This window comes from Amblyomma mixtum, chromosome 1 (assembly GCF_055824585.1).
Source record: "Amblyomma mixtum isolate Tamu chromosome 1, ASM5582458v1, whole genome shotgun sequence".
Classification (NCBI taxonomy): domain Eukaryota; kingdom Metazoa; phylum Arthropoda; class Arachnida; order Ixodida; family Ixodidae; genus Amblyomma; species Amblyomma mixtum.
In genome coordinates, this window is record NC_143012.1 from 256,846,636 (window position 1) to 256,861,945 (window position 15,310).

Below are 15,310 nucleotides of genomic sequence, written 5' to 3' on the forward strand. Positions count from 1 at the left end.
CGTTGTGTAGATAATCTAAGACTAAGTAGGCAGACAAAATAACCTGTTCGTCACCACAAGTGTTAACGCTTACTGCTGCTGCTGGTCATTGCAAGTTGGCAGCTGCGCTGCAGCTGTGATTTCTGAACTTTATTATGCCATAACAGCAATCAAGACAGTGTCAGACTGAAAGTTTTTAGTTCTAACACACTGCTCTTAGTTAGCACCAGTTTGGCTGTATGGGCTTTCCCATGCTTTCTAGCTTAGTTCATGCTGCTACTTTTCATGCTGCTTGCGTGTGCTGGCTGCATGTGGTAGTGGTGTGCTTTGCAGTGGGCAAGCTTATCCCGATAGGCTGTTTTCTATGCCAGCCTTTGTGCTGCTCGCACAGATATGAAAATAGTTGTGCTAATTTCCTTTCGATAAGAGCTCTGAGCAAACAGGCACACGTCTGTTGTGGCTTTTCCAGGACCAGCTGAAGCAGCCAGGTGGCCTAGACCAGGCCAGCCTCGTTCGCTCCGGATCTGCGAGCCCCCACTCCTCTAGCCCGCTGTCGGCACGCAGAGCAGGGTCCCTGCGTCTGGGCTCCGTTGGCCGGGCTGGTGGCCGCCACTTGAGTGGTGGCTTACCAGCACGTCATCACCAGCGCAGTAGCTCGCTCCATGGAGAAGCGGGCCTTCCAAATGGCATCAATGGCTGTACCTGCTCGGCACTTGGCTTGGCCGGTGCAGCCTGCCACAGGTGCCAGGGTGCGGACGGTGCAGCCAGCCCAAACCAGCCTGCGGCCAACTCGCCCTTTGCGCACGCTCGGGAGGAGGTGTGCGGCATGGTGCTTCGACTGGAGAATGCCCTCAAGGCTGGCAGTGCGCGAGGTGGCGATGCGGCCACTGCCTCGGCTAGCGACAGGCAGGCCAGGGAAGCCCTATTGGCCAAGTCACGCCAGTTTGTGACTGCTTCCAAGGTGTTTGTGCGCAGTGCAAGCGAGAACTCTGAGCACGTGACCGCGCAGCTGGCCGCGTGTATGTCGCTGCTCGAAAGCATGTGCGCGGCTGCAGAGCAGCTCGCCCTCTCCGGCCCTGCGTGGGCCGCCCTGGTGGAACAGGTCAAGGCGGTGGCCGTGGCATACGCACGGGCCACAGGGGCCGTGGAAGGGGCCACTGTGGGCTCACTCATGCACCAGGCGACAGATCTGGCCTCGACACTGACGGCACTTATGCGGACTCTTCGCTCACTGGACAGCTCCTAACACGTGCTCGTTGTTGCCTTGCCTCATGTGCGACGGGGTTGTCACGAGCCATTTTTGTGTGACGGGGCGCTCTCTCGTAACTGCATTTACGGTAGCTGTAGAACGAGCTGGAAAGAATCTGCATTGCTCAGCGCTGCCTTTCGAGGCTCACTTTTGTGGCGAAAGGATGTTGCGACAGTGGTGCTACCACAGCCCGCTTGAGCTTTTTGCACAGGGCCCACAGGGACCAAAGTATCCCTCAATCAGCTCATTTTGGTCTCCTGCCGCTAGCAGGCTTGGCTTGGGCAGTCAGCAGTGCGTGCCTCCATCCAGTATGCGCCACACTTGAGAGCAAGTGGGTGCCATGCGAACAAGTTGCGTATGGGTCACAATGGTCGGGAAAGGGAGTTGTGCACCGTGGGGGGCACCATGGGGGAGCACATGCAGGGACAGATCGCGTGTGGTGTGTGCCCACCTCCGAGGTTCTTTTCATCAGCAGCCTTGGTCGCATTTTATACTACAGCAGGCTGTCAGTGGAGCAAGGTATACAGTGGTAAGCGTGCTGAAAAGGCAACAAAACTGAGGCAGCCACTAGCTGCAGCTTGACATTTGTATCAACACCACCAGATCGCACTGGCTGCTTTGTTCCGACGCTAGCTGGGCCAGCTTACGCCCAGGCAAAAAGAGGCAAATAGCATCGTTTTTTGGGTTTAAATGGCAGAGGATGCATTCACTGTTATTGTGTTTCATGCCTCTGGCTAGGTTCACTGAACTTTTTCCCATTCGTCTTGCTGCTAGAGCTGTTGATGGTTTTGCTTCTCGGTTTGGCAGCTAAGGTTTGCAGCACGAGAACTTAATATTTTTAGCTCCAGGAGAGTAGAAGGGGAGCCAGCGCATTAAAAATGTCTGAAGAGGAGAGACCAGCTGAAGGAGGGAGCACATTAGATGCAAGGTGCATCACATTCACAAGGCATTAAGCCAGATGCAAGTGCAATATCTGAACTGTATACCTTGCTCCATAGTATTATCAAGAGTTGTTCAGGGCATACAGCACACTATAAAATGGAAGTAGACCGCTGTTTTGGTTAGCGTAAAACCAGTAAGGCGTTCCACTACTTGGAGCACAGAAGTGCAGTTTCTGCAGGGACCCTGCAAGTCGCTGGCCAGTCCAGCTAGCTGAAGCCATCACCTGCTGTAGTTTAGCGGAGTGGTGCGATGGTGCTTGGTCTCCCAAGCAGGGGCAGGCCGATTGTTTGCCAGTCCAGCGGCACATCACTCATTTGCCAAGTTCTGCTCCTGTCCATTGCATGTGCTGCCCGGCTAACTTGTAGGACACAGCGCAGGACTACAAGACAGATTACAAAGGGGAACCACAAATGATACTCAAGCTTTTAATTTGTATATTAAAGATTAAATGTCAAGGCCTTTTCTTTTTTTTTATTCTACACGAAATCACAGAGTTGCCTTGGAAGATGTGTCAGCTGACACACATTCGTTCATATATGTTCGAGTGCTGCACACATTTAAAACAGACGAGTCAACCTTTTCTGTCGTGCTCCCAACCACAGTGGGCAAAAGATGGAAAGCAAAGCATCCCAAGTATCTGCCTTTAAGCAGCTTATGGTCCCAGAAAATTTCACCTGCAACAAATCAAATGTACAGAAGAACCGTCCTGCAAGAAACAAGTATTCCTCTTATAAGTGTTCAATCAGAGGTTCAGCAGGTTGGCAACCTTTTAACCATTCGTTCAAAGTACTTTGTTAGTTACTGTGTTCACCCAGGTGATTCAAGTGGTGTTGTGCTAAAGATGAAACTGCTCAAAGTAGCTGATTGTACTCTGTTCTTAACATGGACCGTTTACCAACTGCATTCCTAAAGTGGCAGAAATACTGTTCTCAGGTTGACAGAAGCTGGTTTTCATTAACAGCACAACAGTTGAGCCAGCTTTCACACAAAAAGTGTGCAGCCCCTCCCCGCCCCCCTTTTGAAAGCCCAAAATAGATAAGATGGTGAGGATTCCTTGTGATGGCAGCTATAGCTGCTTGTAGCATACAGCTAAACGTAGCAGCCGTGCAGCTTAGAGCAAGTTGGCGCCTAGTCCAAGTGCAGAAAATGAGGCTACCAGGCTAGCATCATTTCGGGTGCTCTCTTGTTCATCTCGTGTCCACCATGGTTGACGAGAACCAAGATAGTTTCCTTTCTTTATCTGTAAAGAGTGCTTGTACGAAACAAGTGATTTTATCAAATCTCTTCCCGTAGAGTTGTTGTTAAACTCCCAAGTTTGTGCCAGAATTTGTAGAAATGCTTGTTACCATAGTGCAGCTGGCTCGTCTTCAAGAAATCATGTTAATGGTGCATTTAAACGGCATTTTTTTGTAACAAACGAAATACCCTTTTCACGTGTATACACTTTTTAATTTTTTTTGTGTGTGTGTGGCTGCCTAATTTTCAACATGTGCAATTTTAAGACGTGGGCCGATGCACACATTTTAAAAAAATCTTGGTGTTGGGCCAACGGTACATCAGCATCATCAGAGAATCTCAAGATGCAAAAAAAGAAAAATCTCTAAGCATTGAGAGTGCTTTCTCATTTGGGATAAGACTGTAGCAATAAGCGTTACTACCAAGCATACTGGAATGTCACAGCGGTGTCGCATGCACTCCGCATTTAGAGACTGAGCCAAGGTGTCTCACAGTTTCAGAGACAGATGTTGCTGTTGTAATGAGATGTATTTTTCTCCTGTGTAGTTATATCTTTGTTGAGAGCTGTCATGTGCATGATAAGTGAACGAAATAAGCCCAGGCCGCTTGCATTTCTAGGTGCAAGGACCATGACACCAGCACATTTTTTAATATTGTTGACAGGAAATTGCTCATGTCAATCCCACGTGTACAATAACAAAAAGAGGAGCTGGGACGCAGAAAAAAAAAGTGTGACACTCAGAGAAGATACATTCAGTTTTTTATTTCAATAATAAAGACTTTTAAAAAGAACTGTGGCTCGCAGTGCATGGGTGTGTCCAGCAACCAGAGTGAAGACTAAAAGCAGCCGCCAAAGGCACACAATTTTCAAAGCTTGCCCAGTGCACGCAATTACAGCCACTGGACGGTGTACGGAGTGGTGGCTATGCTTTCTGCCGGGAGGCACGTCGATTAGGAGACAAAGCAGCTCTTGTCGGACCGTTGCTGCAAAACAGAAGCACACATGCAAGCACGTCAGCAGTCACCGAGGATAACTCCATTCCATTTTTTTTTCTTGGTAAAAAAATATCTTTCCAGCCCTGTGGATGTTCATTTAGCAGCAAAAGACATTTGTTGCAGTGAAAATTGGATTTAATAACGTTTTATGTTTTTCCCCACCATGACTTAAAATTGTGACATCAAGACCAATGACTCATGACCACTGTTTGAAAGTGAATGGTAGTGTCCCCTACTCTTGAGGGATCCGCTTCCTAAAATCTCTTGGCCTTTTGGTCTCTTCTAGCTTATTAAAGCTCCACAGTACAGCCTCTTATGTCATCAGAAGCTTACAATCCATTGATACAGGCAAACTTCAATTTGTCAGCAATGTCCCTTCAATGTCTCGTACAAATCATCATTCTGATGCTTGCGTTAGTCTTTCACTATAGATACCCACTATGTTTTGTGTCACATACTAACTCTCTCCTTAGCATGGAATAACAATTCCTTTTGATAATGCAAGTAAATTTTTTGTGCCCCTTGGAAAAATTTTATCCGCTAATTCCATGCAACATAAAAGTGTGAGCTTAAATGAATACTCCTTTCAGCAATGTGTACTGAGATAGGTATCTTCAGTTCACTGCAGCGGCGATTTTCGGAGCCCTAATCCCTGTGCAGCATGGCCCACTGGTGGGCCACCTTCAATTTTCTTGGGTGTGTCGTGCCAATGTACAGCTACAACGCACATGGAGCCATGGCGAAGCCAACTCCCTGGAACTGCCAATAAATGGCAACAGCGACATGGCATGTATACTTTTTGCAGGCACTTTGGTAAATCAGAGCTGTATCACGGATTCATTGTACGGCTCAGTACTTGTTGCTGCAAAGCATGACTACACGACGTGACCAATGACACAGTGAACACGTTGATATGCAATTTATTCAAGTTATGAAAATGCCACGGAAATTATAGTTCTGCACATTTCCACCCACACACTGAAGCATGCAAACAGGCAGAACTGTCAAGATATACAAAATATGCCCCATTGTAATGGCTATGAAGTAACATCTGGCTTCATGGGTGTTTTGTGCTTTGAAAAAGTGGTTCCAAGCTTCTAAAGTGCGCCAAATGTCTCAATTCAGACAGAGTGCAAGAAACAAAGTCCCAGCACCAAAACACTGTGAACTAAGAAAATTCATCCCTCATTTCATCCACCGATAAATTGGAGCTCCAGTTTAACTGTTCATTGTGCCAGTTGAATACACATGCAACTTTCCTCTCTTGATCAAACAGTAAGGCAAGCGTTACCATATTTACAGGAGTATGACTAGTTTTTATTCCTTAGCTCATGGGTTTCAATATGCACCCTGGATTATATTATATGAAACTATTTTTTCTGTTGGTCTTCAAGACAACCAGAATAACCTTTAACACCAGACATCGCAAACTGCTGGGAGAAGCCACGATGGAACGATGAACGTGGAAAGAAGGCAGTGCAGACCAATGAGAGAGATTTTGAGGAGGGAACGAATGAAGGAAGGAGTGCAAGAATGTTGTCGTAGTGGAGGGCTCTGGAATAATTTTGACCACCTGGGGATCTTTTAACAAGTATTTACATTGAAAACACAAGTTGTTTTTGTGTTTCAGCTCCACTGAAACACAGCTGCAATGGTGGCCGCGTTCAGAAAGGGTAGAGTGGTGTAGGGAAAGGAAAGAAGGGCAACCGGGTGAAGGACTGGGCAGCATAAAACACGCAGCAGACAGTAACTTCTGCTGCGTGAGAGGCTGCGTGCAGTGGCGCACTGGAGACTGCTATGCTCAGTGGCGTCCTGCACATTTTTGAAGTGTTGCCTTATGAATATAACAACTTATCCATTGCTTCCATATTTTTGCATGTCTCTCTTTTTCTTTCTTTCACACCCCTTGGCTGTATTTTAACTGAACAGTTTGTGATTGCATTACAACTGCATGTTTTTTTTCTTGAGATCTCAAACTCCCATCCCTAGCATCATATGGGTGTAAACATTGTATTTGCTTCAACGCCCATGTCAATAGTTAGCTATGCTCAATCACAGCAGGCTTACCCTTGACGATGTCCTCCTCCTGTTTGTGTGCTGGTCACTGCTGCAAATGAGATACGACAGTACCCAATTAGAAGCGGGTGCCTACGCCTTGTTCCACTTTCCTACAAACTCAGTGAAGCCTCATATGCACATCAGGTACAGGACTGAGTGTGACTGGAACGCTTGTAAGCTTAGAAGAAGAGACATTTCATATGCAAGCACTGCTCGCCTCATGCATGGCATGTACAGAAGGTACATGCCATGCCATGCATGTGGCATGTACTAAAAGTACAGCCTTTGTCAAAAGTTTGGAGCCCAGGGGGTTTTCTTTTGAGCCACACTGTGTCGATCTTAATGACTCTCTAGCGCTCCAAATTTACTGAACGTGAGAAGATTTCTGGTACTGTGTCCTGCAATACGTAGGACTTCACGAATGCTCCTGAAGTCCCAATATAAAGCTTAGAAGTAAACCCCCTGGGCTCTAAGCTTTTGACAAAGACTGTACATGCCACAGAGAATCAGGTAAGCTCGGGTAAGTTCGGAGGAGCGAAAGAAGTTGCTCGGGAAGAGCGGTATGGGTCGCAAAATCCCTACGGGTGGCTGTGAGAGGAACAGCCACCTGCCAGTGCAGTGGCGCAGCGGTTAAGCAATGTGCCGTCTATATGCTTTAAGTAGAGAATGACCAATTCTGTATATATGGGCATTAAACCCCCGGAGCTCTGAATGGTGTGCGGTTTGGTGGCCAACACGAACTAAGTTACAAAACTCTCAGAATACCATAGACATAATCAACTACAAACGCACCCGTGGAAACAGCAGTAGTGCACAATGCTTTCACATTCATAGCACGTAAGGAGACTGAAGTGCCGCAGTATTTTTTTATTTTAATGGCACTATATTCTGATGTGCAACAGCGTCACCTCTAAACACTTCACAGCTTTGGCAACGCAGCAAGGAACTATTGAGATGGAGCATTGGAGCATTGGAGGAGATTAAGCACACACACAAGGTTTTATTTGAACGCATGCCAAATAAAACCATTAAAGGTGCACTGAAGAGAAATCTGAACTCGTCTTTTTGCCGCGGGAACTCAATCTGCACGTTCCGAGCATTCTTAGAAACTTCGATTTATTGCCCTGTGTGGCTGATTTTCCCAATTAAATCGAATTAACGTCCGGCTCCCGCCTTTTTTTTCTAATTCTCCCTCGTACGGTGGGCGGAGTCGACCAACACGTGGAGTGCCTTTCAGCCAGTCCCGCGGCAGCTTGTCGCTCTGCCATCGTCGGAGTAATACGTAGTAGTCCGTAGAAGCAAATAGTTCGCGCGGATTTTAATTTCTGCGGGCTTATTTTGCGGCTATATTATCTGCGAACGAAACTATTTATTCACGGAAATCTAAAAAACAAAATAAAGCGAAAACAAAGCCTCCACGGAGCTGGCTGCAAGGCACTCCACGCGTTGGTCGACTCCACCTACCGTACGAGGCAGAATTTTAAAAAAAAGGCGGGAGCCAGACGTTAATTCGATTTAATAAGGGAAATCGGCCACACAGGGGCAATAAGCCAAAGTTTCTGAGAAAGCTCGGAACGTGTAGATGGAGTTCCCGCGGCAAAAAGACGAACTCAGATTCCTCTTCAGTGCACCTTTAACTAAGCAGTGACACAGCTGTAAGCAGCTTTCATCAAGAAAGTCCTCTTACTCTAATATTTACAGTTTGCCAACAGCAGCCTCTGGCAGCAAGACGCTCACCTGCGTTCCTTAAGATCAGCCTCATACAGCGATTGCTGCAGAGCCCATGCCAAAGCTTCATCCTCAGTCTGCAGGTTAGCCACACTATCTCGCTGGCTCTGGGCGGCGCTGGAGGCTTTCTGCTGAAGTCTTGCCATTGCGGCAGCACTGCAAGGCGCAAGGCAGCATTCTCACTGGTGGTGCTAACAAATGCTAGCCTTTTTGAAGACCAGCTTCGCATTGAGCCACCACCCCGCGAAGCTGGTGGCAATGTCAATGCGACTCGGAAAACAAACGTTCCCTGCCAAGATGGGAGTGCTTTGCACGGACTACGCAGACTCCTAAATCAATCATGGGCATAGTGATCACTGTGCTCTCTTAGGAAGGCATGACAGTGGTTGATATGACAGAGAAAAATAAACACTACCTCACTTAAAGGTGCACTGAAGAGGAATCTGAACTCGTCTTTTTGCCGCGGGAACTCGATCTACACGTTCTGAGCATTCTTAGAAACTTCGATTTATTGCCCTGTGTGGCTGATTTTCCTAATTAAATCGAAATAACGTCCGGCTCCCGCCTTTTTTTTCTAATTCTCCCTCGTACGGTGGGCGGAGTCGACCAACGCGTGGAGTGCCTTGGAGCCAGCTCCGTGGAGACTTTGCTTTCGCTTTATTTTGTTTTTTAGGTTTCAGTGAATAAATAGTTTCATTCGCAGATAATATAGCCGCAAAATAAGCCTGCAGAAATAAAAATACGCGCGGACTATTTGCTTCTACGGACTACTACGTATTACTCCGCCGATGGCAGAGCGGCAAGCCGCCGCGAGACTGGCTGAAAGGCACTCCACGCGTTGGTCGACTCCACCCACCGTACGAGGGAGAATTAAAAATAAAGGCGGGAGCCGGACGTTAATTCGATTTAATTGGGAAAATCAGCCACACAGGGCAATAAATTGAAGTTTCTAAGAATGCTCGGAACGTGCAGATTGAGTTCCCGCGGCAAAAAGATGAGTTCAGATTCCTCTTCAGTGCACCTTTAAGGCAACGCTACTTTTACGGGCACAAGGTGTCCACAGCTACAAGCACTACCACAGTAAAAGAAATGCCTAGAAACCCTTTAAAGCAACAGACATTTAGACTGAAATTGCATGTAGTACAAAACATAACATGCAAACCACTGTCGAAAATTCGAGCATGACCAGCTGCGGGACTACTAGTGGGCGATGCCAACCAGCTTTCTAGAAAAAAGCAGTTATACACCACTGCCTTTGGCAGTAATCTTTTCTATCCGCACCGTGCAGTCCTTCCTTCGCAAACAGCTTGATGCAGCACTGATAATATTTTGCCAACACTCAATGCATGCTGTGGATGAAAGCACCATGCCTAGCGAAAACTGAGCTCTTGCCATTGCAGCTATGCCTTGGGTGCCTTCATATTAGTCCAAGTTTAGGTTGATGACAACCAATGTCCAGTTGGGAAATGCCATGAAATTCCAAGAATCATAGAGATGTAGCTTCCATACTTGGACCTTAACTAACACTTTAGGCTGGTAGCTGTACTCTACGCCTGGTAGCTTGTGGCCTTGACCAAGGTGTAGCATTTCGGAACAATACTGTGCCATCGCTAAATGATCCTGCAATTCAAAATGGCGTAGTTTTCATGACACTCTGAATGCTGAGGTATCCTAGTCTGGAAAACTACATCGCCCTTCCAATCAGCAAACATAGCTCCAGGGCGAGGAAGAGTGAGAGCACATTTTCCCCTTTCCTTCCGTTATAACATTCTCACCCCCTTGCAATAAAGGAGGAGGTGCTTGCCACTGTTGCTGAACTAATACTGCTGTAATATCGATAATTCTCAAGAAGCAATATATTGTGGTAGCACATCCCTTTCACCACATCTCTTCAATGCAAACATGAAGTACCAAAAGTCACAGAAAAGGAACGACTACAGTTGTTGGGAATTGGCGAGGCACAGAGATTAAGAGAAGCACTTATTATTATTTTTTTTTTGTGGCAACACTTTTTACGCTAGGCAAATGCTAAATAAGGTAAAATACGTCCAGGTCAGAGGAGGCCCAGTTGTCCTTACGCAATCACAACAGGCTCTTCGGAAGGCCAGTATCCAAGAAGAAAGCAAGCAACAAGTTCTGCCAACACTGAAACAAAGATGCAATGCAACTGACCGTTTGATGACACTCGGATACATACGTTAAATGAGTCACTAAAAAACAAGTTACAGCTGTCAGTATGCATGAACAAATCCTCGGCGGCCTTAGGTAAACACAGAACAATGACAACAGCATCAAGAAAAGAAAATGTGGCTGCAGACAGACAGTTCAGTGAAAAATGCTCAAATCTGCAATTTTCTGCAGAATCGCGGAACATAAAGGGTCCCAGCCATGACGTGCAAAAATCAGTTTCATGTTCTCATCATCATGGATCGTCAACAGTTGGGAAGCAGGAAATGCCAAGTCCAAGATAGGCAACGAGACAATGACACTCCACAAACCTACCAGGAAAGGATGATTTCACGGACAAAGTCTGACTTTTGAAATATTACATTACACTGGTTGCAAGAAATTCAACAAATCCACACATAAGACAGCATTCATTTATGCTGAAGGAGACGAAGGAATACAGCCATGCACAAAAAAAAAAAATATACACTGAGCCTTTGTTACAACATGAAGGCTTTTTAAAAACTATTTGAAATAAAAAAGGGATTTGTGTTTTCAGGTGCAAGACAAAAGGAAAGCGAAATGCTGAACTTAATTATTATACAATGTAGACCACATAATCTTGCAAATGCAACTATTTTCCTGCAAGCATATAAGCATGACAAGTAAAAACAGTCACAAGCGGAAACACCAGTCGCCTGTCACACTCTACGCAACTGCACACAATTTCCAATGCATGCAGCCCACTTACCCTGAGGGTGAGGTGCCCTTTCCTGTGCAGTTGTGGTCATCTGGATACCTATGCTTCAGGCAGTGGTTGAGGCTGCAATGTCTGCAGTTCACTGGAATCAGTTCTTTCTGCTTGCAGCCTTTTACAGAGCAGCGATTGACATAGGCCTGCATTAGAAAAAGGCGACGTCTTACAGGTCAGCATCACAAAGAACAATCAAGAATGAACCAGCCCCACTTGCCAAAGATAATACGCTGATATGAATGCCATTTTTCCTTATTTTCTTTTCAATTTCCGGGACAGATTACAGTGCCAGGATTGCCTTGCATGTGTCACTGCACAAGTACATCCCCTATGGTCATTTGATGATTTTGGGTAACTTTAGTTACGACATTTAGTAACAGAAGCAAGCAAGGTTTTCTGGTGTGCAGTGTCCATGCATATTGATCCACAGTTGTAAGTGCATCCTTACGCACAAAATGCAACCTCATGGGAAATTCCCACACTGTGGGACCATTCGTTCAGCTTTAAAAGCCGGTGCTCATGTGTATGCAAAATTACCCTGCAAGCAAGGTATGAGTAGCACATAATGGCTGGCAAACTGCAAGTCAAGGCAACATGTACTGGACCCAGCCTCGTACATGGCAAGCAGTAGCAACATAATGCATCCAGTGTGCATACCTTGCGTTTTGCTTGGGCTGGATCAGACTGGCATTCACGGTCTATGTGGCTGCTGACAGCCACATCAGGTAGATCGCCTCGCCGACTCGGTACAGGGCAATTGCAGAGAGGACACACGGGCACCTGGACGTCTTTGCTAATGCCGACAGTGCAGCCATGGTGTCGATACTGGAAGTGGTCCTTACTGCAACATTTACCCCCAAATAATGTTTACTCCTGTAACACATTCGTGGCAACAGAGTTTGGCGTGCATTCCAGCCATGCTCCTGAGGCACACCTAGCAGAAAAACACTCTACTGCCGTTTGAAAGGAAGCTCAAAAAACGACGCCAGCATTTCATCAAGCCATTGTCAACAAGTAACGGTACAGTTCGCACGAAGCATGTGGAATGAAGCAAAGCAAGCAAGAAAAAGAACCGAGCGCTCGCCAAAGTTTGACAAAAAAGAAGAAAGAGAAAGGGCGTCAAGCGTATCGCGCCTATGGAATGGCACCAACAACCGCTCAGACTCGACTCCTAGGAAAGCAAACACTGCTGGTATGCGCCTAATGTTGTCCTGCTCCAAACGTACCAGTAAATTTTTCCGCAGGCGTCACATTTCACAGGCAGAAAATCTGAAAGAAAACACAGTCACTTATTTGACAACTAAGACAGTCCACAAACAGCCCTTTCCTTCAGGTACTACATACGGCTAAGGAATATCAAACACTGACCAAATCACACAGAACCTACAATTGCTCAATGCTCTACTCTCATAGCTCAGTGTAATTAGGCGATCTCTTTACTTACCCAGCCTCTTGCAGGAGCTCTCGGAGCAATGCTGGCCCAACTCTGGAAACTCCATTGCAGAAGTTTACCAACAGCTCACTGACGTGCGGACACTTCAGTAGCACCTTATAACAGCACTGGTCCGCACTGCCGACAGCGTCAACCCAATTACACAACAGTATCCGCGACTTGCATTAGCACACCTGTTCGCTGTCTCATCGCTCTCTGCAACAGCCAAACATCCGCCTTTCAGCGGAAGGCGTCACGCACAGCGTCATAGCAGGCGTATGGGCCCTGCGGCCTTGCGCCCTGCCTACTCCATCTACTCCGTCACCACCGTACCAACCGTACTGCACCAGCACCACCAATGTGATTATGGTACGGTCATAGCCAGTCCAGACGACCGTGGTCCAGACCAAGACCTACTGAACTACAGACCTGCACATTTGGCACTGCTACAGCGCGCATGTTCTAGTTCATGCCTTTTGCCGCTAGGGAAAGACACCTACGGGAAGCGTGGCGCTACATTATACCTGTTGAACAAGATGGCCTCCTCCATCATTTTATTTCAAAGAAGGCAGTTTCGTCGTTTGTCCACGTAATCATTAACATCCATTCATCTATGCTAGGCATGGTGGTGCTGACGAAAAGAAAGCGGATAAAAAGAAAGACGTTTTTTGTACTCATCCAGAGCGAAAAAACTCGTTATTGTGGATATTTTTATCGTTTATGGTAAGATAGCAGAAGAAGACTAAACAAATGTATTAAATATCTTGCGCAAATTGGCAAACGATGATGATGATGACAGCAGACGAACAGGTCAACCGAGCGCCCTCAACGGCCAATAAGCTAACGAAAGTTGGCGCACGCTGCTCCATAGGACCCCGCCAAATGTGCAGGTCTGTAGTTCAGTAGGTCTTGGTCCAGACACTGGCCGGTCGTACCCGAAGAGGTGGCTCGTTTGTTACCAACCAATAAAACTATTAACATTTTTTGTATATTTAAGTTTTTAATATCACACATCATCATCATCAACGAGCAAAAACATTCTCATAAAAAAAAAGTTTAAAAGCCATTGCACTGCTCACAGAGGCCGTTTATGATACTTTGATAAGTTTGTCATTGTCACTCTTTCTGTTATTTTGTTATCTCTTCTATTAAACGATTAACTGCTCAACAGAGCATTGTACTACAGTGCTGCCCTCATGTGTCGTCGCCGCTAAATGTAGGACGTCATTAAAGTGAGCTAGAAGGGGGTAGTGGGCTCACTCCTTAGCCACCGCCATGCATTGCGGTGACGCCGTCTATGTCAACAGATTCTACTTCTTCGCGCCCCCGCGAGGTGGCACCACCGCTGCCTTCACTGTAGGAGCGTGCGCTGACGCGCGTTTGAGCCGCTGCAGCCGCTGCTGTATGCCTTCGCGTCTTGCGCGTTGCCATAATCAGTACACCAGCCTATCTTACGCAGAAAGTTGGATACAAATACTGGATGACGTCAAGAACCAGTCAGGACCCCCTTGAAAACCTATTTGGTATTCCGGCAGTCATCAGGTAGCAGTGACGGCCCCACTCCCAACACAGTTTTTGATAATGTCTTTCATTCAGTGGTCTTGTCAAGACAGTAAGCCAGGGGAACTGTGACCAGGGCGAGCTAGCCGTATTGCTAGATATACAGACATATGTCGCGGGTACTTCGAACACCTTTGATGTGCGACGAGTTGGTTGTGCAGCCCAGGGAACAGACTAGGGGGTTTTCTCTTCGAAAGACAAAATACTGCGTACAGGTCCGACAGGGGACATAAACTGCCAATGCAGAGGGGCGCTGCGACTGTCGATTAGGGGGACTGACCGGAGGCCGTGGAAGTAACGAGGGCTTCTGGTGGGTGCCAGTGCCGCAACGCTAAGTCCTCGGGTCCGAGCGTGGGGAGTCTACACTGCCTCGACCGGGAACCATCGGATCAGTGAGGGCTTCTGGTGGGTACCAGTGCCGCAACGCTAATTCCGACGGCCCACGGCGAACTAAGGAGAGAGGGCTTATGCTCCCTTCTAGCTCCGGGGACCACTGGCTCCCCTCGCTCCCGACTGCCCATTTTATATCCTCCCGATTGCACCACGGGAGTGAAAGGAGTCGTTAACTTTTGGGTTGTTGCCGATTGCACCACGGGAGCGAAAGGAGTCGTTAACTTCCGTGGCTCCTCCTGTCGGACCTCATCGCAGGCTGTTCGTGCTTTTTATTTCTACTTCACGAGTACAGGTGGCGCTGCTGCGCTACATTCCTCCCCGGTACAAAAACTGGTGAGTGTCCTCACTCACAGGTTCTCGGTACAACAAAACACACACACACACACAGAAAAAAGAATTCACAACGCTGCACACACTCTACATATGGCGGTAGTTTTTGAATTGTTGCACTTTCTTTGCTAGTTCCACAGCGTGCAGAGCACAGTCACGCAGCCGTTTCGCGCGAGTTCACTGTGAGCTTCAGGGGAGAGGGAGTGAAGCCGAAGTTCCTTCTTCTTCCGCGGAGCACAAACGCGTGCACGCACGCGCTACACTTGTTCACGCACGTGCGCGCACACAATGACGGTTCCAGTTAGCATGATGTAGATGTGGTTCCTGCGTCCAGTTTGATTTCTCGTGTACGCCTTTTCCCGCACTCACACACGCACGTATGGTGTCTCACTTACGAATTCACTCACATGCACACACGCCGGTTAATAGTAGATAAAGTCATCACGTCGTGGAGGTACTATATGGCGACGGGTCCTTTCACTGGTAG

The 15,310-nt window shown here is 47.2% G+C and overlaps 2 protein-coding genes across 6 annotated transcripts in view; one reads left to right on the forward strand and one right to left on the reverse strand.

Moving 5' to 3' along the window:
- LOC149371544 (uncharacterized) overlaps nucleotides 1-4,198 on the forward strand; it is a 159,057-nt gene extending 154,859 nt beyond the window's left edge. For both annotated transcript variants that reach the window (XM_089565809.1, XM_089565810.1), the window contains one exon: nucleotides 449-4,198. In XM_089565809.1, coding sequence (XP_089421935.1) covers nucleotides 449-1,225 — 777 coding nt within the window. In that variant the 3' untranslated portion in view covers nucleotides 1,226-4,198. The remainder of the gene's footprint in view (nucleotides 1-448) is intronic.
- On the reverse strand, nucleotides 4,150-12,950 carry LOC149371546 (AN1-type zinc finger protein 2A-like). Of its 4 annotated transcripts, XR_016286892.1 has the most exons (8): nucleotides 12,553-12,949; nucleotides 12,335-12,377; nucleotides 11,766-11,949; nucleotides 11,106-11,251; nucleotides 10,267-10,333; nucleotides 8,198-8,344; nucleotides 6,470-6,509; nucleotides 4,150-4,390 (listed from the first exon to the last, which is right to left on the reverse strand). XR_016286892.1 is itself a non-coding variant. In XM_089565812.1 (7 exons), the coding sequence occupies exons 1-7, from the start codon at nucleotides 12,605-12,607 to the stop codon at nucleotides 4,358-4,360; spliced, it is 648 nt and encodes a 215-aa protein (XP_089421938.1). In that variant the 5' UTR covers nucleotides 12,608-12,946; the 3' UTR covers nucleotides 4,150-4,357. The 4 variants fall into 4 exon arrangements, 2 of the variants coding, with proteins under 2 accessions (XP_089421938.1, XP_089421939.1); XR_016286893.1 differs by lacking the exon at nucleotides 6,470-6,509 and having other exon boundaries at nucleotides 12,553-12,950; XM_089565812.1 differs by lacking the exon at nucleotides 10,267-10,333 and having other exon boundaries at nucleotides 12,553-12,946.
- Nucleotides 12,951-15,310: the final 2,360 nt, after the last annotated feature.

Excerpts from the sequence above, each read along its gene's own strand:
- LOC149371546 (XM_089565812.1), bottom strand. The coding sequence starts at position 12,607 with ATGGAGTTTCCAGAGTTGGGCCAGCATTGCTCCGAGAGCTCCTGCAAG. Across the intron at positions 11,950-12,334 it reads GCCTGCGGAAAAATTTACTG|TAAGGACCACTTCCAGTATC; the intron begins GTACGTTTGGAG and ends TAAATGTTGCAG. Across the intron at positions 11,252-11,765 it reads CAGCCCAAGCAAAACGCAAG|GCCTATGTCAATCGCTGCTC; the intron begins GTATGCACACTG and ends TTTCTAATGCAG.